Source organism: Vigna radiata, chromosome 7, assembly GCF_000741045.1.
Source record: "Vigna radiata var. radiata cultivar VC1973A chromosome 7, Vradiata_ver6, whole genome shotgun sequence".
Lineage (NCBI taxonomy): Eukaryota > Viridiplantae > Streptophyta > Magnoliopsida > Fabales > Fabaceae > Vigna > Vigna radiata.
In genome coordinates, this window is record NC_028357.1 from 8,838,077 (window position 1) to 8,864,610 (window position 26,534).

The window sequence follows — 26,534 nt, forward strand, 5'->3', positions numbered from 1 at the left end:
ACAATACCGGGAACGAAAAGATTGAGATGTTTTGCAGAACTAATACTTTAAATTTCAGGAATGAGTTTTGTTGTTTCATTAACTAAAATGTAGTGACGTAGACATAAATGTACGAGTAAATATCATTACTGATTGCATTCCAAGCTACAGAAGACCTCTGCCAACAGACTTAAAGAAAGAAAGATATAAAGATTTTGCAATATGAGCATTAAATAGAATGAACACCTGGTTATGGCTAAAACAGCAGGGACTTAATATCGCATTGATTTAAACTATCCCCAGGTGACTACAAAAGGACGCTTTAATATGATATACATTTTACTAAAATTTGTGCGAAACTGCTGGATGATTTACGGTTATAGACAAAATGATCACTAGCAGAAGGTGAATAACTTACCATCTTCTGTTGGTATATATATCAAACAACTAACTACTTGTATGCTAATGGACCAGATCTAGACACTGCAAACCTAGGAAGAGGACTGGGACCAGTGCTTCCAGAAGTTGAACCCTCAACAGATTTTACCCTACTACGGCTGGCACTGTAATCCAAAGGCCCAGAACTACGATAGTTCCTTAGCTTGTTGTCCGTGCTCCTTAAGCTGCCAATATCAGCATCATAGAGGTGCTCCTGACTATAAGACGATGATGATCCTTTGAAGTAACCAGAATCATGGCCATAATACTGTGGTGAGTCCCCACGAGGATGCCTTAAGACAGGGGAAGCATGTGCTAGCAATACAGCAGGTGAATGACGGGGTGACGCGTTCAGTATTGCCAATGGAGTGGATTGAGTATCTGCGTAGTATTGGCCATATACTGAACGGAGAATGGCATATGGAACGTGGGTTTCCAGCGAGCTTCTTGGAAGGTAAGGTGAAATCTCGCAAAGTTGGTCCAAGAAGATAAGCTGTGCTACAAGATGAGACCTGTGCAATTCCAAAATACAAAACATCTAAGATAACCGCAAAGTACAAATTGAAAGAATGATGTTCCCCAGAAGAGAGAACTGATGCCAAACCGCAAGTGAAAATTGTGCTTTAATATATTGCAATATTACCTACCCTAATATAAATATATAGTCATTTGTGTTTCAGAAAACTTGCAACACCACACATACACACACATTTACCTGTGTGTTTCGCTCCAAGAATCCAGTATGATATCTGCAGAGAGTTTCACAAATAACTGCAATGTGGACTTAATACTTGCTTCTGCTGACATATGACTTGATAATTCAGGATCCATTCCCTCACTGGCATGTCCATTTCTTAAAGACTGCCGGTGCTGATGTTCCCGTTCCAATCTAACAAACTCACTTCCGGCAATCACTGCAGAAATGCACCTGCACAATATCATGTGATTAGGGTTACACAGATACAAAAATTAGTATATTCTAACGGCAATTAGTTTGACTTCTAAAATATTGCCAAGTAATGGAGTCAAAATACTACGAATATAATTTCATGTTACAACCCTGTGGAATTACTATATGGAAGTTAATCTACTGGCATTGGACTGATGTTATAATCGTGCAAACACAAAAACACTGAAGTATTAAACACCATATTGTTTACAACCAAGTAATTTAAACCAAAACACAACCATACCTACCTTGCCAAGCAATGGATATTGTTACTAAAACCCTCTGTGTCAACGTTAAATGCCGTGGTAGACCAAATATTAGACATCATGAATGTTGCAAATAAGTACGGTAACAAGCCCCATGATCCATCACTTGCACCACCTACTTCCTCCAAAATAGATCTTACCCAAACTGAATCGTGATCATTAACAACACCTACAGTATTTGCCACTGTTCTCATTCTCCTGATTTCTTCCTTTTCTGGTACTCCATCAGGTAGATGCTTAACCACCCCAGCTAGCAATGAATGAATCAAGGGAGCACCTTCTTCAAGTATAGCACCAGAAGCTTCAGCTAGTAGCCGATCAAAAGCCAGCGCAAGGCCAGCCTGAACACAAAAACCAATCACAGTTTCCAGATCAACTATTTGCTTCACAGAGGCTTCTCTTTCAATTCTATCACCAGCGTGCAGACTTGTAGCAACTGCTTCTAGCACATCTCGGTTTGAGCGTAGTGAAGTGTCAATGCAATTTAAAAGAGCAGCTGTGTGTTCTTTTAGCATTCTGTCTAGCCTGTCTACTCCATATCCACCAAAAATACGTACAAAAGCTTGTAATTCCCTGAGGTCAGTGACTGATTCTGCAAAATATCCACCGACAGGCCTTGTGCTCCTAAAGCATTTATGAATTGGAACAAACAAAATCCCAGCACCCGAAACATCCTTTATTATGTTTTCAATATACCAGTTGCATACTGTTTCGGTAGCTGATCCTGTATGTTGGTCTGTTGACTTCTCAAACAAGTGCAGAGAAGAAACTGGTCCTGAAAAGGCTTCTGAAAGCAAAACTTCCCGGATACCTTGAGTAATGTCCATGCTGATGTGTTGTTCTGCAAGATGAACAATGCTAATATGTCTCTTAATCAGTGATTCCAAAACAGTAGGCCGTTGAAGATCACTATCAGTTTTCAGAACACCAAGCAATCTTCTTCTGAAATTGCCAAGAATGCATTCTCTCATGTACTGCACAAATAGATTGATGTGTTAAAATAATGACAGAATGAACAAGGTTGGGTTAAGTAATGGTAAAATTCGGGGGAGTCGGAGTAGATGCGTTTGAGACTTGGGTTTCAAGCATCATTGTTACTTGAACAAGTGACTAATGATGTAGCTGGATCCTCTAAATTGAGTGGTGCACTTCGAGAGTAAAGTAAAGTACAGCATTGATAACAATTGATGAGTATAAATAACTTATAATTTTATAAAATGTTAAAACTGGGGTAAGAGATCATGGATATTTGCAAATCTAATCCTTTAACTTTCTTATTGATGAATATCATACTCACTTTGACCCTTAAACCAGGCATTTAAGAGGTAACGGTTTCAACCAGTGCACCTGGTCGGCCTAACCCAATACTCAGAGTTTGGTTCATATTGAATAATAGAGATTTTACAAATAAGAGCTTCTCCCGTGAGGGTCGATCCCAATCTGACCTAATATCATGCCTACCCAAAAGTCTACCCCATAGTAGAAAATCTAACTCAACCAATGTTCAACCATTATTACGTAGCGTGATGCCTCTAGACAATTATTTATTTTATAATACTACTACAATCTAGATCCATGACTTGGATAGCAGGTTTCTAGGGCTCTTGGCTTAAATTTTTATTGACAAGAGTTCCAACAGAACTTTGGTAAGCAGATTTAGCTATCATTATAACAATACTTTTACATCTGAAACTCTCTGTAGGGTTCTAGACCTAAAGTTGCATTATCCACCGTTCTTGACCTCACTATTCCCCTACTGTTTTTCCTTGATGACAACAACTGTGGGACAAAATTTCAAAGCTCGATCCCTAGGTGTGAGAGGCAGATAAAAGGTTTTCCTGAACATCATTTACCAAAATCAATATATCAACAAGGAACAACTCACGAAAATTTCACTAGTTATGAGATTTCACAAAGAATAATTTTTTATGTAAACCTAATGAAAATGAGATAAGATTAAATTCAGACCTAAACAGGGCTTTTCCATAATTTTTTTTTTCAAAAAAGAAATACCTCTTTCTTATGCTTACTTTAAACATCTTTTATAACCATTATGCATGCTTTCTTATATAACCTCCATTATTCAGAAACCTTGATATTAAGCAATCAACTAGGAAAGAAACTCTTAATAGTTGTATATTTCCATGTCCAACACAATATCCAAAAAAGTAATGCGCATTTCCATTTTCCATTAACAAAAGACTCGCTTGTTATTACTTCTCTCCATTCTATCACACATATATCTTTATCATATTTTTACTGTTTTACAATCCTTTTCCTGGATTTGAATATCTATAATGACATATTTTACTGCTAGTTAATTTACACTTGATCATGCTACACAGTTTCTTCAAAAGGACTGAAAGTCATACCCATTCAAGCAATTTACTGGCCAAATGTTGTTGAAATATGGCACTATTGACTGTTATCAATAGATAAGTAAATCTCATGAAGAAAAAGAGGAATAAAAGGAAAAACCATCCCTAACCTCTCTCAGTACAAAGACATGGTTTAAAACACATATAGGCTCCATATCGTTTAAAACTGAGCACAAATTAGTCAGCCTCTGCATTGCAGCTTCTAACCTGTCATTTAAAACAGTAGACAAATTAAAAGAATACACTTATGTGGTTACTCATACATATTTAGGACGAGATTATTATGGCATACATTTTGATAGAACCATTATTTTCAGGAAAACTCTCGTGGCCAGGTAAAGGAAAACCAGCAGTTCCTTTCGGAGATTTATAGGATGGAATGGAAACTCTTGCCGTCTGATTCAGATATGAAGCTGCTTGCTCTGGAAGAAGCTGATGAAATCCAAAGGTTAGTTTTCAGAAATGGATGTAACTTGTTAGCTAAAAGTATTTACCTGATTCTCCAAGGCACCAAATCCTCCTTCAGAGTCAAGAATATTTATTAATCCTTCCAGTCCTCCCATGATAGATTCAATCAGAGATTCAACATAAAGAACAGCATCCCTGCCAATTTTTGTAACCTGCTTGCAGCAAAATTCACAGTGACCACCTTTGTTCAACATTTCCATCTCTAGCTATCATCACATATAACACCTAATGCTCAATCAGGAAGTAGGAAATTACATGGCTATTAAGTCAATATGAGATTTCATTTTTCAAAGGCAATGGCATTATTTATACTTAGAGTTTTGACTAATGATGAGATAAGAAAAATATAGATTTGCAGTGAAATCACAATCCACAATGACTACGTAGCTTCAAACAGAACATTTCAGAATTCCTTATTCAAAATTGTATGAAGCCTTATATATGTGAGTCATTCACTTTTAACAGATCCATAAGCAACCTTAACTCTATTTTTACTTTTGTAATGATAAGTTTTTTCATTCAAAAAAATTATTAATGAAAATAAAAGATTGCATTTAGTAAATATTTGGAATATTTGAAGATCAAGTATTCAACTAAGAAAAAGAAATCAACAAAATACCACCATAAAAAAAGAAGAAAAATGTAACTCCGAGCCTCCACCAAAATGTGCTATAGTAACGGTTCACTAATTTTGGTCACTACTTGACGGTTCAAGTAAAACTACTGGCAAGGATTTGTTTTTACCTCTTCTGGAACAATCGGAGATGCACAGTCAGGAAAACTACTAGCAATCCCAAGCCATGCACAGCAGTGTTGAGGACGCCCTTCTGGACCAAACATGGTGTTTCTAAAAACCTATTGTAGGAATATAGTTTGGATTAAAATGGAAAATAAAACCACAACTTAAATCCATACTCTAAGGTTAACGTCTTAGCATACAAACTAGGAATCATTCTACAGAAATTGAAAAAATCAATAAGGTTTGTGTGGAATATGGGCACTCACAGCTGTAAGGTGTTGGTGGTAGAAATACAACCTCCTAAGACTACCATGCTTTGAAAGTACGGATTCCAATTCATCTACACATCTGCATAAAATAGAACCACAATGCCATAATTATCTCTTCAAGTTTTTTTTAATTTATTATATATAAAGAAATTGTCTGGAATCTCTAACTCTTCTGTATGCTATGGCATTTGTTTTTACACGCACATGGCATGTGAGTAATTGCATACTACAAGCCATAATCCAAAAACATAATACTACACAATACTACATGACAGCCCACGAGTAAGAATATATATAAATTTTTAAAAGAGAAGAGAATACATGACAAAAGATCAAGATACCCTCCTAGTACAACAATAGGGCAGGGATCAATCCTCGTGATATGTGTTACTAATAGCCAGAGAAACCATTTGATTAACACACAATGAGGATACAAAATCAACTTAATTATGGGCAGAAAAAAAAAGTAATTTTCAGCAACAACATATAGCATTATGTTCCACAATAGAGTATACTAATTACAACTAAGTTAAATTCATCAGCATACACATTTACGCTAATAAAAAGTTCAGTTGTCTGTTTTGGCAGATTTAGGGCTTTCAGGAGCATAGCTTTTCCGGTCACAGGCCGGAAAACATAAAAAATTTCATAGACAAGGAGACCTCACAATAGGTCACAGGCCGGAAAACATAAAACATTTCATAGACAAGGAGACCTCACAACCCACAATTTTGCGCAGCTGCCATTGCAATCTCACCAAATCAGAATACTTAATGATGTTGGGCTTGCAACACAGCCAAACTCATGATTGTAAAATAGTACAATCTTACACAAAAGGTGATGATATTGACTACCATTGTAAATCTTATTTTCTTTCTTTTTTATGTTTTCTATAACTGGGGCGGGGATGGGGGAGAAAGAGGATTTTAAAGATGCAGGCTAATCATTTGAATAATGAATAACTCAAATAAGTATCAGAATGGTGTAGTAAGGAAATTAAAATTGTGGATTCAAACCTGGACCAATTGTAAGCAGCATTCCCTTCTGACAATAATCCTTCTTTGCCAGTGGAAACTGTAGCTTTCTCCAAATGCCTAATGTTTATAGATGAACGTGAAGATGTGACTATCAATAGAATTGATAGCCAATCCTTTCGAAAATCCTGAAAAGAGTACTAGTAAGTGTTAAGTGTATGCTTTAAAAAATTAAGTTGTCTGTAACTAGAAAATGAATAAAAAATGACGAAAAAAAAAACTAGAAATTAAGGTTCTGACACTAAAACTCTAGCATGAATTTCAACTATTCTTCTCTATCATACCAATGACTTAAGCAAATGATATGCGCAAAATATACGGAATGCAATAATTCTACAAAAGTGGCAAGTGGCAACTTGGTTATGACTATTGCTTGGAAATTGGTTACTCTACCAAATGAAAATGAAAAAAAAAAAAAAAAAAAAAACAATATGATACAAATGGGTACATACTATAAAATACAAGGCTCATGGTTCTACTGTAAGGTACAAGGCAAGCTTAGCACCTAAGGTATTCAGACAAACTTATGGAGTGGATTATTTGGAAACATTTGCTCCTGTTGCAAAATTGAATACAGTCAGAGTGATATTATTTGTAGCAGCTAATTTAGTTTGAACTTGCAACAATTTAAAGTCAAAATGTCTTCCTCCATGGAAAACTTGAAGAGATTTACATGGAATTACCCCCTCAATAGAGTGGGAAATTGCTACCAGCGCTGATTACAAGTTGAAAAAAGGCATTGAATAGATTGAAACAATCACTATGAGCATGGTTTGAAGATTTACTAGAGGTTTGGGCTTCAAACAAAGTCAAGTAGACCACACTCTTTTTGTTAAACACATTGAGTCAGAGGGAGTGACAATGTTACTGGTGCATGTGGATGATATTACAATGACAAGTGATGATGAACACGAGCAACAACTGTTAGGTCAACATCTGGCCAAGGAATTTGAAATTAAAACCTTGGAAAAGTTGAAGTATTTTTTGGGGATCGAAGTGGCGTATTCAAAAAGGGATATTTTCATATCCCAACCGAAATACATTACCGATTTGCTCAAAGAAAGGTAAGATAGCATACAAGCCTGCAAATACACCACTTAAGACTCAATATATGATAAAAAGAACTTAAGAAATTGATTATCTCTCGGCTAATCTTTGTTATTTATTTATAGAAGAAAATTACATCAAGAACACCAAAAGGTACAAGAAAAAGGCTATATCTATGTAATTAATGCTAATAAGTAAACAGCTCATAGGTACAGCATAATTAGCAGTTTTCCAACACAACTACTAACTACCTATACTTAATACCTATTCTAACAAGACCAATTCATCCAAATCTGAAGTTGGGAAATGTAGAAGATACAGCAATTGACAAGGAAATGTACCAAAGATTAGTTAGCAAACTCTAATTTGTCTCACACTAATGTTGCATTTGTTGTGAGTCTAGTCAACTAGTTCATGCACCAACCAAAAGAGATTCACTTGCAGACTGAGCTAAGAATTGTGCAATACTTGAAAGAAACCCTAGGCAAGGGAATTTTGTTCAAATGGAATGGGATCTAGGTCTTGAAGTATATACAAATTTTGGCAGAGTCAATTATGGATAAGAGGCCAACTCTGGGATATTGCACTTTCCTTGGTGGGAATCTTCTAACTTGGAAGAGAAAAAAACAAAGTGTGGTGGCTAGATCTAGTACTGAAGCAGAGTTTAGAGGAACAGCAAAAAGGATCTATAAACTGCTATGGTTGAAATTCATCTTGACAGACTTGGAAATAAAGCAGGATGAACCAATGAGACTTTCTTCTGATAACAAATTCATTATTAGCATAGCCTATAACCCAGTGTAACATGATAGAACCATATACAGTGAAGTTGACAGGCATTTTATCAAAGAAAAATTAGACAGTGGTCTGATCTGCACTCCATATATCTCCTCACAAGACAACCTTCCAGATCTTCTAACCAAGGGGCTGAAGAACAACAGCTTTGAATGGATTGTTTCCAAGCTAGGAATGGAAAATACCTATTCACCAGCTTGGGGGGAAGTATCAGCGACCACATTTATTATTTTCTTATTTAGCATACTACAAGTGAATGTGGGAAGTATCCCTGAATCATAGAGATCCAGCTATATCCCTGAATTATAGGGATCTGATTAAACAAGTCCTGTTATTGGATTTCCTAAATTAGCTTTGCACAATGACTGATGTATTCTTTACACAAATGTATGAAATCAATTTATTCAACCCTGGTTTCTGAGAATTAATAACTAAATGCAAGAATTTCGATGACTGTAAAGCACTTTAGTCCAAAAAGCATATACATCGCACAACTAAATGCAAAAGTATGAAATCAATTTATTCTACCCTAGTTTCCGAGAATTAATAACTAAATGCAAGAATATTTACATCGATTGACTGTAAACCACTGTAGTCCAAAAAGCATATACATCGCACAACTAAGATATTAGAAAATGGCCAGTACAGTTGTCCCACATACCGACAGGTCACAAGTGATAGCAGATATATTTTCACCCTGTGGTTTGGGCAAGTTTTCAAGGTGGTGAACAATTTGCTGAAAAAGTCCTTTCAGACTAGCATCAATATCAAGAGCCACCATTCCGGGGGTACCAAGTAAAAACCGGATCCTTCCAGCACAAGATGAAAGATATGATAATGAGTAACCTCGAATTGCTGCACTCAAAATGAAACAACATTTAACAACCAAAATATCCATCAAAAATAAGTTAAAGAGAAAAGAAATGCTAGGGAAGCATCAACTTGTTAATAGGCCAATGAATGCATCTACTTGCATAGGAATACAGCAATGCCATATTAATAGACTTCATCATATTAGGGTATAAAAAAAAATTAGCAATTAATATACCTCAAAATAGGGCTATATTTTTTTTTAGTTAGGACAAAAAGATACACGTACTTGTTTCTTTTATAAAGAATCAGAGATAGTGCATATTCCCTAATGCAGGATAAGTTAGTACACATAAAGCTAATCTAACCTGCAATGTATTTGCGTACCAAACAACATAAATGATCCATTCCATCTAACAGAAATCCAATTGTTGGGTCATTAGGATCCTGAAAACATGATCATGAAATTTCAAGTCAACCACCTTATCAATAGATTCAAACTATATGGAAAATGAAAACTAGAGATAAGAGTGTCACCCAATGACGGCCCTTTAATAAACTCGCAAATTAAGGCATTTTTCAAACTATTTACCAACATGTTTATTACAAATAGATGACAAGTTTCACATGATGCAGTCCCTATATCAAATTTGATTCTTTCCCCTTACTCTCCTTTTCAATCCACACAAGGACGGATAGTCAAAAAGCAGGGAGAATTTTCTATGCAACTATGTACAGATGTAGATTATGTAAAGTTTGATGTTGATTGGAGATTTACCAATACGTAAGTGTTTGGGTGGTAATATGGTAACATGCAAGAGTGAGAAGAAAAATATGATTGTATGGACCAGAGCAAAGGTAGAATATTGTTCAATGTCTCAAAGGATTTCTGAACTTTTATAGGTAAAAGTTACACTTGGTGATGTCAAGATTAAGTGAGAAGCCGTTTTGCAACAATAAGTCTTCCATCAATATTGCACACAATCCAACTCAACATGACAGGACAAAAAATAGTGATACACTAGCATTTCATCAGAGAAAAATTACATACTATTCTCATAGTCACTACATAAGTCCCTTTGGCTTTAGTTGGAAAATGTACTGACCAAAAGACTTCCTACATGGCACTTACAAGATCTTACATGTAAGTTGGAAATAATTCTTAGAAAGTATGTTTTAAGTCTAACTCCACCTCACAAAATTGGATTATAAGATAAGGTTTGTACTCACTTATGTACTATAATTTGGTCACATCTTTAATCAATACAGGATCTCAAATACACTCCCTCATGTCGAGAATTGTACATCTCTAATGTGAGACAAGATATTTGTAGATAGTTTGGAAGTGACATGATAATGGGTGTCACGATATACCCAACAAACCTTGTTAGGATAAACTCCAGTACCATCTTAGAAAAGTGAACTTGAAGCGGAACTTAACCTCAAAAAATTAGCTAGTATGATGAGATTTGCACCCACTTACGGACTATAATTTGGTCACATCTCTATTCAATGCAAATTTCAATACACCCTCTCATGTCGAGAACAGGGACATCTCTAACATAGGACAAGATATTTGTAGATAGTTAGGTAGTGGTCCCATAGTGAGTGACACAATATGTCCAACAAACCTTGTTAAGATAAACTCTAGAACCATCTTAAAAAGTAAACTTTACGTCTAACTTAACCACACAAAATCAACTTGTAATATGAAATTTGCATCCACTTATGTATTAGAATTTGGTCATATCTTTAGTCGATGTGAAATCTCCAAAAATAATAAATATCCATACCCCAACTTGAGAATGAGTACTATAATTCTATATTTTCCTTATTCGTATAGATTTAGTTATCTTAGTTCTTGCAATCAGGTTAATTTTATTGATCCCATATTTTCTATAATATGTCCAGATTTGTAGTCTAAAATTCCTGGAACGACATTTATTCTTAAGACAATATATAGTGTACCCTAACATTTCAAAATTAGAAAAATTCATATTTCACTTACCACACAATTCAAGTTTCAAGTGTTGGGTCAATGGTAATAATCTTGATTTTGGTTCATCCACATATGTCCAACACAAAAACTCACCTAGATTTCCACGTGTCCAACACAAAATTCACCTAGATTTTGGTTCATCCACATATGTCCAACACAAAATTCACCTAGATTTCCATTATCTAGTTGTTGACGAGAGGGGTACATCAAAATATTTTACGTCTCACATCAGCAGCAATTATGGCAAAAATAGTCCTGATAAAGTTGGGGCAATACACACCCCTTATTAGACCTGTCAATTTGGCCCACCCCTCAAGGCTTGGCCCTAGCCCACATGGGTTAGGGCCAAAAAAGCCCCCCATTTTAAAAGCCCACAAGGACAAAATATCAACAAAAGTCGTGTGGGCAAAGGCCAGCCCATGGACCGTCTTTTCAACATGAAAAAAAATATCAATTTTTTTAAATATACTTTTGGACCTTCGGCCTAGGCTGGAACGTCAGAACCTTTTGCCCAAGTCGACCCTTAGCCCGAACATGCCTGTCTCGACCTTTGGCCCAAATCAACCAACCTAATCTTTGGTCCAAGCCAGCTCATCTCAACCTTTGGCCTAGACCATTCAATTTCGATCTTCAATCTAGGTCAGTCTCTCTAGACCTTTGGCCTAGGTAGGCCTGTCTCAACCTTTGCCTTGAGGCAAGCTATCTTGACATTCGACCCAGGGTAGGCTCTCTTGACCTTCGACCCAGGTCCTCCCTTCTTAACCTTCATCCTAGGCCAACTTGTCCCGACCTTCAACTTGGATAGGGCAACCTTGACCTTCGGCTTAGGCTAGCCAGTTTCGACCTTCGACCTGCCCATCCCGAGCTTCAGCTCATGTAGCATGTCTCAACTTTTGGACTAGGTCAGCCTGCCTTAACCTTCAACTCAAGGAAGGCCATCTCATCCTTCAGTTCAGGCTGACCTATCTTGACCTTCAGTCCGCACCGACCCATCTCAACATTAAGCTCAGACCTGCCTTTCTTGACCTTCGGCTCAAAATGGCCAATATCGTTCTTCATTCTGGGCTAGCTTCTCTCAACCTTCAACCCAAACCAATCAATCCCAATCTTTTGATTTGGGCTAGCCAGTCTCGACCTTTGATTCGTATCGACAAATCTCGATCTTCGATCCGAGCTGACCCATCTCAACCTTCAGTCTGAATTGATCAATCTTAATCTTTGACCAGCACCAGTTTGTCTCGACCTTTTTCCTGATCTGGCCCATCTCAATCTTCAGCCCTAGGTGACCCATTTTGACCTTCAGCTCGGGCTAACCGGTCTTGATCCTTGGTGACCCATCATGACCTTCAGCCCAAGATGGCCCATCTCAACCTCCTCCCTTAGTCAATTCGTCTCAACCTTCGAGGCTAAAGTTTGGCCTTGGCCGAGTGGATTCAACCATCGGTTCAAGTCGACTCCGCTTGAATTTTGATCAGGGTAGACGTCAGGTCGAGCTTCAAGCCGGAACGGCTCACGCCAACCTTTAACCCAAGCTGAAGGTGTTGTTTTAAATAGTTAATTAAAGTTTTGTAGTGGGACCAAGCCCACCCTAACCCGAGGCTAGGGCTTTTTCATGGCCTCATTTGTTGGTCCTATAAAAGGGGGCTTATTCAAGGGTGGGTTAGGGCTGGCCCATGGGCCATGGGTTAAATAACACATCTACCCCTTATGCTAGCTTTTGACATTAAGTTAGATATGAGAGTCCAATTCTAATAGTTTTAGACAGCCTATGTTTTGTAATTTGCTTAGAAAAGAGCATTAGTTTGATTATAAGCAAGGCAATAAAAGCATAAGAAATAAAAGCTTACTATGTCCACTGGTACCACTCTTGTAGTTTTAGATCTTGATGATGCAACTCCTACATGTTGGAAATACCATATCACTTCACATTGAGCTAAAGCCAAGGCAGAAAACACCATCTGCATCAAAAATAAAATCCTCTCAAACAGATTGTTTTAAGAAGGTTAAGATACATGAAATACTAAAACAAAATTGCATAACTATTTACAAATCTAAAGACAAGTTCAGTAATATGATTAAACTCCCTGGACATGAATTTAATGTAAATTTAACATACCAGTCCACCAAAGACAAGTCTAGAAATGTATATGAAAAAGCCTGTTAATATAACATACTAGTAGCCTAACACAAACTTCTAAGTATCTACATATGTATACCAACCAGCTAGAAATTACACATAAAAATTACTTGTAGACCATTTTAGAAAATATTATCCACTGGGTTGATAAGTAATTAAATTGTTTCACAATAACCACTCCTTTTAACTGGTCCCATAACTAAAAGTACTTTTCTACAGCTCCTTTTTGTAATTTTTCTAACGATCTCTTAATGATATGAATCCATAAAATAGATGAAATAATATGCACTTGCGTAAAATCGAATCAAGAAAAATTACAAGCAAAACAATACCAAAAGTTTCAGCAACAAGTGTCAAAGACACCATTTTTTTCATGGGTCAAAATGCCAAAAGAAATACACCTGAATGTTGGGGGCCAACAGACTGGGCTGATCAGTAAAAAACAGCACCATTCTCCCAATCTCTTGTTTCAATAAAATTCTCCTTTCACGATGAATAGCATCACAAGATACTATTGCTTGCTCATGCACTTCACTGAAAATGTCAAACAGTTTTGCGATTTGTCAGTTGTAATAGTGAGGGTGCATCAACCTTAGAAAATGACAAGAAAACACCGAGAAAAGAATAACAAATATCCATATAGAAAAGTAGAAGAGTTGCAAGAGTGATTTCACATAACAAATAACAACACAGAAAGTTTTCCATAAAATATAGACGAACATTTTATTCTTTATTTGTCACCTTGAATCTAGAAGGCCATCATTTAGTTCAGTTCTTTTAAGTGATCCACTTCTTGCCAAATTAGAAAAATAAAAGTACTTCCAAATCTATAGAGGCTACAAAAATCATTGAATCCCGTAAAATGAAACACCCAAGTGTGAAATCTTAAACTTACCTAATCCTAACAACAAAATAAGCAATCCAAGAACCTAAAAATGAAAATTTTCATCAAATTCTTACGGATAGCAATTATCAAAATGGCAATGGATTTAGTGATCCCACAAAATTTTCTCCCTTCTATTATATTAAATTCCAAGTGCATCAAATAATCAAGGCATGTCCAATCAACAATTAATAAGTACCAAGCATTTCGAAGGCATAACTATTTTCAGACTTCTTCTAAGACAACTTAGAATTCAGTCACCAAATCACCGGAAAAAGTAACCTGGAATAATCATGGAGTCATGGACAACTCAAAATTTGACTACCTTGATATCTCATTCCCTCTGACACAATAAATTATTTTGTGTGTACCTTATCATTTTTTCAACCTGTTTTGCAACATTATACTCCAAATCTGCCTCTTTTTGCTTTGTGCGCCCAGATTTTGCCATCTTCTTAGACTCCAATATTCGAGGAAGAACGTACAACTGGTAATCCTCATGCAGAAGTATGTACTGTGTATTTGTTTACATATTGTCAACTACTGTAGCTAAGGACACTATTCCAAAGTCAATGAGAAAAAATTACCTCATCTCTGAATAATGTGAGGACTAAATTCTCCTTCAATACAACCTGAAATACCAAAGCCAAACAGAACTAAGGAAGCAAACTTAGAATAACTAAAACCCACACTACTTCAGTATAAAACCTTATTGTAATTATGACAGCATTTTGATGATTATTAGTAAGTGAAGATTGTCCTTTTTATCTGAAATAAAACTATATCTGTTAGGAATAAAAGAAGTTAGTTGTTAGTAGAGAGAGGGTATAAATAATAACAGAATAGGTGGAGAGAAGATTATCATATATTTTACTTTTGGAATAGACTGGACATCTTCCAGTGGAGGAAGGGAGGCTTCCTTGGGTGGGGATACTTACATGTATTTTCTTCTTTCGATACATTACAGTGTTGATAAAATACATACTTATACTGTCATATTCTGTTGTGTTGAGAGTTGTGTGAGAGTAGAGTGATCTGTTTTGGTTCCCTCAGTAAAGGAACCTAACAATATCTCAACCCTATGGCTTACCAAGAAGTTGACTTAGCACCAAATAACAGTACATTGATATTATCTAATAAAGCACGGATGAGATACTCTATACCATTCTTATCAAAAATCCTTTCGCAATTGCCTGACCACAGAAGAGAACACAATGTTTTTCGTGTGTCTTTTAAGGAAGGCTGTGTCAAGAGTTGCATAACCTCAGCCTTAACCAACCAAGCTGTCTAAGGACTGGGAATTAGCAGTAACCTCAGGATCATCAAATACAATAAATGTTGCTTGTGCAATGCAATTGCAAGTCAAAAGGAAAAGGTTACCAGACTGTGAGAATGCCTGTGACTTGCTCACTACCTTACAATCTGCTTTTCCTGATTTTCACCTTGAGGCCAAGGTGAAAGTTTTGGCTTGCAGTATTGTTAGAAGACCTAAAATTAAGCAGGTCTATTTTAAGTAGAGAAGTAATGGACCAGAAGAAAACTAAGGCCAGTAGTAAACAGAGTAGGGTTTGTTATAGTTAATTGAGAGAGTTCCTAAATGTCCCAACAGGGTGAGAGAATTAAGTCATTTAAGGCTGAGAATTGTTAGACAGTTAGGAGAGTCCAGAGTCTCTCTAAAGGATAGACATTCTTATAACCCTTCAGACTACTCTTACTTTGAGTACAGAACTGGGACTTTCTTCTTCATTCAATAAGAGATTCCTAGCTACCTCCACATTATTTTATTAAGACTTCAGTATCAATACTACATGGATATAGAGAACATAAAGGCAAAAGAAATAGGACCAACAGATGGTTCAGATGGGTCCATTTTGCAAATCATCATCTGCTTCTAATATTAACGTTCATGGTTGGGCAAATCTAACACTGCAATAAAGCTTTCTTGTTTAGAAGGTCACCAGTTCAAATCTCGATAATTATATAAACATGGTGGTGTTTTTGCCCCAGTAAAAGCAAACAATTCAGTATCCCGCATGTTGCAAAATCAAATAGAAACTTTGCAATGTAGGTATAAAGCATGAAGTATACCAAAGCAATATCAATGCTAGTGACACGACGAAGTTCATCAGGGCATACTAGATACCCAAATAGCACCCATTCTCGATATGCAGTTACATTTGCTAGATCTTGTGCTCTCTGCAGAGTTGAATGAAAAGAGAGCATTAGTATAACTCAATTTATCAATTTAAGAAGTCGATATCAATATGGTTCACTAACAAAAATTTACATTACCAGTGGATGAGCAGAATTTGTGAGTATGTCTGGATACCGAGGATGATATGGACTTAAAAATCCCTCATTTCTAAGTTTCCTTGTGTCTGTTGATAGAAATATAATAGGACCCACAGCTTCCAACACCTGGAAAAATGATATCAAAATTTTATAATTTGGACCCAAGTCAACCTCACAAAATGCAGCTCCTAAAAAGTACAAAGGCTGAAGAAAATAAATTGAACTTAATCATGACAGAATCACAGAAAATAATTAGTTAGAAGACCAGAAAACATAATCGTCTTCTTTACCATATGCACTTGACAATTATTTGTATAATATTGATTTTAGGAAAGGATGAAATTAACCTCTCCAATTCTAGGGCTCACAAAATTTAGGTCTTCCTGTAAGCCTTTCAGCGGTGGCTCATAAGAGTCAATGAACTGAACCAAACTGTAAAGTAGAGAAAGAAACATATTACAACTAAAATACTGAAATTTATTTGCTATAAAAAAATGGATGAAATGGGAAAGGAAAAAATAAATTAAAGAACTTCATCTCAAAACTGGTGTAATATTCATTTCATTATTCTTTATCAAGTCCACCTCCAAGGGATACTTTTGCCAATTTAACCCCTCAATTAATATCAGTTCATGATTTATTTTTTGTACAATGGACTTAGTATATATAAGAGTTGTATTTTGAATTGGTCTTCAAAATGCAAAATGCAGACTGATGGATGCAAAATTGCTTCAGAGGAATTAGTTTGATTTCCCTTTCTCCTTCATTGAATCTAAATTCTATTTTATTTATCACTTATTGTCCTTTCAACCTTATATCCCTTTGAGTAAGTTGACCAAGTCTTTAACTCAATAACATTTAATGTAATTCTTTTCTAATTCAGGAACGTAGTATGGGTAAGATGATTGGAGAAGAAGACGTGTCTCAAGGTCTCTGCTATTTTGGAATGCAGCCATTTGTATCTATAGTTGTTTTGTCTCGGAAGCTCGTTCATGAGCAGTTGGGTTATCCAATCTGTCGAAATTGAAACTTCCGGTTTCAAGTCTTAAGAAATCAAAGTGTTAGACTATGAGTCATGTCAATTAAACAAACATGTTAGGTCTTTTTTTCTCAAACAAACTAGAATAACGTGAAACTAAGTTTTTACTACCATACATTCAAATATTTGATTACAAACCATGTAACATCTTTTGGTTCTAGGTATTTTGTTACAATTTTTATGAATTTTCTAGATGTATTTGGGTATACTTAATGAAAGATCGATCTGAACTCTTATCTATTTCCTGTCGTTTGCCAAAGAAATCAAGAATCGGTTTGGAAAAGTAATTAAATATTTTAGGAGTGGTAATACCAAAGAGTACTTCTCTTCCAAACATTATCTGTTCTTATCCTCACATGATGACATTTTACATCAATCAACTAATTCTCCTACACCTCGGTAATATGAAATAACAAAAAGAAAAAACGGGCATTTGGTGGTACATGCACCCTTGGTTACTTACATTGTAGGACAGGATCTCAAACTAAGCAATGGCCAAGTTGGTTACCATCGGCATAATTCTGGTTTAACACTAACTACAGGACCTCCATCAACATGACTCCTTTTAAAGCAATACATGGGTGTGATCCTCCTTTACTTTTGAAGGGAACCACTACCCCGTCTAGAGGGGAAGTGTGAATTGGTTGCAAATACAAAGAGATGAAATATTGAAGGAATTGAAAACAAATAAATCTGCGAAAGGAACAAGATCAGAATCAGGTACAAACTAATAAACACAGGCTTGATGTGGTTTATCAAGTAGGAGATTGGATTTTCTTGAAATTACAGCCATATTGACTTCGATCCTTAGCTGGGAGGCCAAACAAAAAGATTAGTCCAAGACTTTGTAGACCCTACCAAATTGTGGAACACATTGGTCAAGCTGCAGGTTCCTGAACATATTTGTACTCATCCTTTCATGTATCTTTGCTTAAGCCAGTAGTACAACCAGCAACATCTTCACAAATGCCGCCTCCCATGCTTTCTGAAGACTATTCTTGAAGTGACTCCAGAACAATTGGTGGACACTCAAAGTAATTCTCAAGGGGAGTTAGAGTTCTTCCAAAGTGGAAAGAGTGAGAATAGTTGGGAATTGGCTGCCTGCATCAACAAGGAGCTTCATGGTTTTCACCTTGAGGACAAGGTGACTTCTCGAAGGGGATATTGATAGGTTCAATAATCGTCATGGTAGTTAGAACAGCTGTAACTATATCTGAACTATTACAAATAGTTCTATGAGAATTATTGAAGGGACCTTTTGGAGAAAAGTAAATAAAATGGATAGTTGGAGAGCGAGGTTCTCTTGAACAACCTCTGATTGTAAGTGTGTATTTGTTAGGAATAAAAGAGAGTAAGTTACACACGTGTGAAACCCGTGTAAGGAGAGTAGTATGTTATAGTTTGTTAGAAAAGAGATAGGGTATAAATAATAAACCGAATAGGAGGAGAGGGGTATCAGATAATTTGTTCAGGGTTTAGACTGGATATTTTCCAGAGGAGGAAGGTTAGGCTTCCTTGGGGTGATTCTTGTATTCTGATTCACTCATACATCATTAATACATACATACATACTTTTCCATTCTTTATTTGAGAGTTGTGGTGAGAAGAGAGTCTCGATTAGGTTATTCACGTAAAGTAACCTAACAGTATTGCTGAATTCTTTCTATTCTTAGTCCATCCCCACTACACTGGTATTGGACTAGATTTAGGGTTGGCAATAAAATTCAAGATTATTTCTTTCCTTCTTATTCGAGAGTCAGTTCTATCATAATGCAAGGAGAAACAACAAATTGGTGTAGCCTATGTGCTTTGATAACAAATTCAATTAGCACATGCCAAAGCAAAAAATTCTCCTCATGAAGTTTTATTGAGATTTGATGAGAGAATGTGGCAGAAGCAACCATTGGAGTCTTACAAGATGGACTAGAGTTGCAAAAGATGGGTTTGCTTGATTTCTGGTGGAAGCCACAAAAAAGTAATTTTGGATTAGAGAGCTCAGATTACCAAGAAATGAAAACTTATATATTATTGAATTGAGAAAATATACATTGCCCCCAAACCTTTCGATTACAAAAGATTTATTTATACTACAAAATAGTTACAAGATGGTTATGATTGACTAACAAAACAATTATATTATGTAAGGGTATAAGGTGGGAGGATATTCGGTATAAGTTAATTAGAGTAAATAAATATAGTATAGGTTAATTAGAGTAAATAAATATATATATCCAGAGAAATATTTAATATAATGAAAGAATGGAATGGAACGAATTGATATATTTTATTGATGGTATGGTAATATCTGGGTAAACACAAGTAAATAATAACTGGGAGCATGACCTCCTTCAGTCATCCAATAATTGGGAGCATAACCTCCGTCAATTATCTTGGAGCATAACCTCCTTTACAAAACTCACAAATCAAAAACATACCCTTAACCCTATACTCTTCCTTTATTTATACTAATTATTTCCCGTCCATACTATGCTAAATCTTTCTCTAAAATATTACTCTAAATAAAATATTTCCCTATAATATATCTGCATTTAATATAAATATCTCCCCATATTTTATCCTAGCATATATTCTTAATTATAAATATCTTATATTAAATATTTCCTTGGAATATATAATTATTTACTCTAATTAACCTATACTATATTTATTTATTCTAATTAAATTATACCGAATATCCTCCCACCTTATACCCTAACATATTAACTACACAAATTTGTATTAATTATTTAACTAAAGCATATATACTACCAAGTGTTCATTTGCCTATAGTTAATACTAACAATTGTTCAATAAAGAAATTGTACACTCACACATGCTAATAACAGAAGAATGGCAACAGGAGAAGACAGGTACAAGTTAGACTATACCCATCCCCATCCTCGTACCCAAAATAAAAACTTATATACATTCACATCCTCAATAACAACAAGTATGAAACTTATGTCTCATCCTCATCCTCGTTCAGTAATAGGTATAGTCGTACTCACCCATATCTGCCGCAATATTTATTAGGCTTAAGTAAATTCCAAATCTCTTATAAATTTGGGTAGTTTCAATGCAGTCCCTATTAAATTTTTTTTATCTATTGAGTACTCAAAATGTTTATCAATTGAATCACTGACATTTGATTTTTCCATTAATTGGGTGACGTGGTTGCAATCTTGCTTTGTCATCTTGCTTAATTGTATCCACATGTTAACAAATATGAGATTTTGTGATTAATATAAACCAATATTGAAGTTAATGCAAAACAACAAATGACTTTTATTACTTTAAATGAAAACAAGTTGGATAATGAGATCATGCTCCTCAATGGCTTCCATGTCATCACCTACAATGTCAAAAAGACTATCGCCATCACAACCGTTGATGTAGGTGATGATGACGGCCCCTTATTATCCAACATATTTTCAATAAAAACAATAAAAGTCATTTGTCATTTTCATTAAACGTAATATCATTTTATATTAATCACAAAACCTCACATTTTCTACTACCTAGAGACAAGTAAGCAATATGATGGGGTAAGATAACAATCACATCACTCACTTCACAAAAAATTAAACGGCAAGGACTCAATTGAAAATACCCAAATTTATAAGAGACCTAAAAATTAGTTAAGTCTATCCATTAAATAACCTTTTTACAAAAGAAAATAATTAAAGGAAAGGAAATATGATATTATCAAGAACTCAATGTTATAAAAGAACACACATTCTCTTCTCCTCAATGCCAAATAACAATGAAGAAACTATAATTGCATAAATCTAAAAATAGGGTACCAAATAAACTAAGGGTGTCTAAGTAATTTAAAAAAGGACAAGATAGATTTAAAAGTCAAGCATTACTCATACCCATGTCTGGTCAATCCCACTATTCTCCATCAACATTGGGAAAAGTTCAAACAATATTCACATTTACAGGTTTATTTGTGAGCCCTAACCACAAGCCAAGTGTACATAATTGCATATGGCAAATGGCTATCAGCATTTGTCTCAAACATTTTTTATGCATCTCTATTAATGAAAGAAAAGTGGATAAATTTTCTTAAAAGTTGTACAATATGGTAGGTCAATATGCGCAAGTAAACATCCATCTATATCTACTACTTTTTTACAAGAAATAGATAATAATTCAAGAAAACTTATAAAAATTTCCTACCGATGATAAAAGTCACAATCTCGCTCATTTCTTGACATTGCATGTAGAAGGTTATAGGTTTGTAGCAACATTTTCCTTGGCATCTGCTATGGGAGAATTGGATTAGATAATTACTCTCATATATAGTTGAATAAAAAAATCATTTCCATAACATAAAAGCTTCTCTGAAAAATCAAGAAATTTGAGGGCAAAACAACTTGCCTTCTGAGAGAAAAGGTTAACCCGCACAAAGGAACAAAAGAGATCCATAAATGCATGTAGTATAAGAGAATTCTGATGGGGCTGCAAAACACTGTGAAGTTATTAGAGACATACACAAATTACTAACTTATTATTTATTAGTTTATTTCTAACATTACAACATATATTAAAATCATTTGAATGAGCAATGATTTTAGATGAATAAGCTAAAAAGGGGCAAAGATAAACTCATGATGCCTCATTTCCTATTCTATATTTGATGCATGGCACGTCAATTTCAAAATCTTTCATAGAAGTTGAAAGACTTTTCAAGAAATTTGATGAGATGCCATTCTTTTATCACACCGACTGATAAACACCCAAACCCTGGGGATAACCCAACCTAAAAATATAGTTAAGGGGTGATGAAACACTTAATACTTCACCAATCATCTAAAACTATTTTATGTGAGACCTAGACATTCAAAAATACCTGATGCCTCAGCAACTCACTCTACGACACTTCACTCAAAGACACTTAAGGGTGTCACTTATGAGTCAACATAAGTCACCACGGATTTGAGTTAGGTTGATTTGAAAAGAAATTTTTTTTAATATAGGTCAAAATGAATGGCTAACTTAACTGACGGATTAAACAAGTTTGAGTTGGTTTAGAGGTGGATTGACTCGTAACTCTTTTCTAGATGAATTTTGAATCCCTTGCTCAACTCAAACTAAGATAAATGGTGAGTTGAGTCAACTATGACAAATCATCTTGATTGTACATAGGTAAGTTGAGGCAACCCACATTAATTGGACTGTAATAAATATATAAATAAGTTCAAAAACAAAATGTGCTTAAGTAAATCAACACAACTAAGCCACTAACCCATGGTACCGTTGCAATCTTTTTGGCTCACCATAAATTGAACCAAATTGAGTTGATCCATTTTTAGCTTAACTCATGGTGAGCTAACTGTTTGAACTAAGTTGACTCACTTTGGCATACTTAACTCAACTTCTTTGTTGGTCAGAACCTTCTATGGGTAGTCCTTTTCAAGACATCAACAACCAGCTTTAATAAAAATTGATAAGCACTTGGGTACCCACCCTTAAAAATTTGAAAAAGGGAGAGCAAAACACTTAAATATTCCACCTAACTTTCCATACTACTCAATGTAGAACTTAGACAACCCCACAACATCCAAACCCCTATCACTAGCACTGGCATTCATCAATGACGAAAGCTTTTGCACTCAAAACTCACATAGAGAGAGGGATAGGCATATATCATATAATGTTATATGTTAAACCCACTTTTGATATCCTTGCAACAATATTCAGACTCACCAACAAGGTAATTACTGTACTGCTTAGATCCAATATAAGTCGCAAAGCTTGTTCACGAAACACCATCAAATCAAGAAGTAGCTGCACAAACAAGAAAATAATTATTACTTTATCAGTTCAGGTAACATGAATTGAAAATCTCAAAGATATGGAATAAACAAGCAAGACTAGTTGACATAAAAGGCACCATTCAAATGTTGAACAAAATCATAAATCACGAGGATAAAAAAACAAATAACATCTTATTAAAGCCAGTGATAGCAGGAGAATGCAGAAGCAGCTCCATTTTTATATAACTTACATTTTTCCGATGATGTGCATACAAAGGATAAATGCAAGAGCACATAAACTATAGAATGATCAAATAAAACAATAAATGCAAAGCGCAAAATAAAGATGAAATGGACCTTTTTTCTAAACAACTTTTGATGTTCTGTTCATCAATGACAATGTAAATTGTCTTGATGCATAGAGCACGAATGATGCAAATCCTTGTTTGTTTTAAATGAAATCAGAACGGTTAGAATATTAAGACACTCTAAGTTAAAATCAAATATGTTTTTATTCCCGTAATTATAGTGTTTTCTGGTTTTGGTACATAAATTTTGTTAGAGTTTGTGTTCCAAAACACAATCAGGGACTGAAAGTAAAACGTTATATATTTGAAAAATAGAACTATAAGTACAGGGACTAAACAAAAAAGTGAGATATTTGGAAGTACAAAACTACTACTCTAAACGCCATGAAAAGTAATGGGGTATCAACATCCTATTTTTTTTTACTTTCTTTTCCTTATTAATATGCTAGATAAAACTTGGATGCAATAACTTATGTATTGTTTGTGCTAGGTTATTCTCCAATCATAAAGGGATTTCATCTTGACTGTCCGCACAATAATGAATTCCATCAAATGTCAATGTGTATTACTAAGGAAAAATTACAATTAGAGAACATCACACATGGTATTGCATCTAAGATTTCTCCTAATACGTCAGTTGTTATAAATAGTATATTATTTGGATAAAAATATTCTATACATCTCCATAGTGATTAAGAAAAAATATGTACAAAATCTTCCTATTCATTTCAGCATATTTTTGTTTCCTTATTTTAAAAGTTTTGATTATTATAAATATAGATGATGAAAATGTAATTAATGTGATTGTTATCAATCAAATAATTTGTTTATTTTCTTACATAGTTCAAGTCTAGTATTGTAGTATTATAAAATAAATTTAATCTTAAGTATCTTTTACCATAATCTACATGTCAAATAGAGTGGACCTCAAACTAAAGTTAGGTCTCACTAAATTCAAACACTTTCTTTTCTAATCAATTTGCATTTAACTGCACGGTCCAACTACATGAGTCTAGGACATCAGTTGTGTTATCATTCACCTAATCTCCCAAACCCAATATTAGTGACTTGTGACGTGTGATTCTATATTGTCTTTGCAGATACCCCACTTTCGTTCTTGAAGTTTACAGCTGTGATGTTCAAAATGTTAGAACATGTTGACAAGGAAAGAAGAGAAAGAAGAAAAGATAGGTGTAGAGGTAGAGATAGCATCACGACCTTTAGCCCCATTAGTGTTTTTGTAACAAAAACTAACAATAGAGACCAAAACAAACACTTTTAAAACTATAGGGACAAAAACCCATAAAAGTTTTATATAGGGAAACAAATGCTAATAAACAAAAGTATCACAATATTACCTGCACCCACGGTTCCAGGCTCTGTAAATGAAGCTCTGCGTTATCTTGCAATGAGTCCCAGGCAGTCTTATCTATCTGCATCCATTTTCTTCCCAAATGATGAAATTAGCAGAGGCCATCATTAATATTCAAAATATAAAGAATATCAGACATCACTTCTTACACGTTCAAGTTGCAATTTGCTGAAGTGTTCCGGAAATTTCTTAGAGAGCAAGACACAGATTCTAGGATGGTTGGGGAACACACCAGCTTTCCAAAATCCTTCTGAAAATACATGGTTGATTGGATCTGGATAATCCAAAAGTTGATTTAATCTATACATCTTAGCCATTAAACCTTCGGCAACCTCAGTGAGTTGGACAACCCACTGCATGTTAATACCCTTGTGTGATTGGGATGGAGTTGTGCCCTGAGACTGTCCATCATGATACATATTCTTAGAGCTACTCGATGACAACGGAGAAGCCATTTCCCTTCCAAGGTAATCCGTCCATCTTGATGGCCCATCCCAGTCCCTTGATCTTGCAGCAGTAGGTGATAACGAAGAATCCTGGTTTGATAACTTTTGCCTCGACTTTGCCATGAATAAATAAGCAGTCTGCATATCAAGTTTTCCACAAATCAAGCTCATGTATAAATTAACCACCAACTAATCTGTTGAGCTTCCCTAACTTTACTATCACAATTCCATTATATTTCAATTTTCGTATTTAAGTAAAACCACTCCAAATTCAAATTGATTACCAAAAAAGAACTTCTAACAAATATTCTCAACTCTGAATCCTAAAATCTTCAAAAAAATAACACAGATGTTCTGCTCCCTAACATATATAAAATAAGCAAAGAAAGAATAAGCTAACAATCATCAACACAGTCAATTCCGGTGCACACACGAGTTGCTAGTCAAGTAAATTAGCGAATTGTAAGCATGAATTTGCAGTTTAAGCAAGATATTAAAAGAGAGCTAAAACCTAATTCCACTTTTAGCGGTGATGAGCTAAGTAGCAGAGTAACCAAAAATAAAAAAGCAAATGTAACACCAAATCTGACATTGTGAGTAAAACTGCACAACGAAAAACAGAAGAAGCTCTTTGCACTGAACCAAATTCAAAACTAAGACAGAGAAAGAAGCTCACAGTCGAAGCAGATAAAGAAAGAGAGAAGCGTTGAAGAACGGAAGAGTGTCAGATCTGAGAGTGTGTGGTTCGTGCAAATTGGAATAGAATTGAATATGAATAATGAAATGCGAGATGAGAGTGGTGTGGTGGCAATGCAAGTGCGGGAGCTGGCTGCACTGCACTTTCAGCGTGGATATAGTTTTACCATCCTTTCCTTCTCTTCTAATTATAAATAATTAAATTTTATTTAAATATCAAAAAGCAAGATCCGCCGTTTTTGTTTTCTTTTTCAGATTAGTTCTGACTCTTATTTCTTAGTTTTCACTTCTTCGCGACGTGCTTGGGCGTATGCTCCGCGTCTTTACTCTCTCCGTAGACCTTCCAAATACATATAAATAATAAAGATTTATTATAAATTAAAACTAGTTTATCTTAAATTATAATAAAATGTTAAAATATTATATGA

The 26,534-nt window shown here is 35.1% G+C and overlaps 1 protein-coding gene across 1 annotated transcript; it reads right to left on the reverse strand.

The window, feature by feature from the left end:
* Positions 1-98: 98 nt before the first annotated feature.
* Positions 99-26,311, reverse strand: LOC106768241 (nck-associated protein 1 homolog). The gene is made up of 24 exons (XM_014653261.2): positions 26,087-26,311; positions 25,114-25,548; positions 24,951-25,025; positions 23,235-23,315; positions 21,906-21,986; positions 21,705-21,787; positions 16,831-16,915; positions 16,484-16,609; positions 16,280-16,387; positions 14,779-14,823; positions 14,563-14,705; positions 13,710-13,842; positions 13,019-13,129; positions 9,541-9,619; positions 9,024-9,217; positions 6,503-6,648; positions 5,484-5,565; positions 5,223-5,333; positions 4,505-4,630; positions 4,303-4,442; positions 4,121-4,217; positions 1,615-2,606; positions 1,133-1,345; positions 99-929 (listed from the first exon to the last, which is right to left on the reverse strand). The coding sequence occupies exons 2-24, from the start codon at positions 25,531-25,533 to the stop codon at positions 431-433; spliced, it is 4,170 nt and encodes a 1,389-aa protein (XP_014508747.1). The 5' UTR covers positions 25,534-25,548; positions 26,087-26,311; the 3' UTR covers positions 99-430.
* Positions 26,312-26,534: the final 223 nt, after the last annotated feature.

What these genes read in the sequence shown, in the direction of transcription:
- LOC106768241 (XM_014653261.2), bottom strand. Translation starts at nt 25,533, where the DNA reads ATGGCAAAGTCGAGGCAAAAGTTATCAAACCAGGATTCTTCGTTATCA. An exon ending in CAGGTTGAAAAAATGATAAG is followed by an intron (nt 13,843 to 14,562) that starts GTACACACAAAA and finishes TGACATTTTCAG; the next exon opens with TGAAGTGCATGAGCAAGCAA. An exon ending in TGTTGGCCCCCAACATTCAG is followed by an intron (nt 13,130 to 13,709) that starts GTGTATTTCTTT and finishes TTTTTGATGCAG; the next exon opens with ATGGTGTTTTCTGCCTTGGC.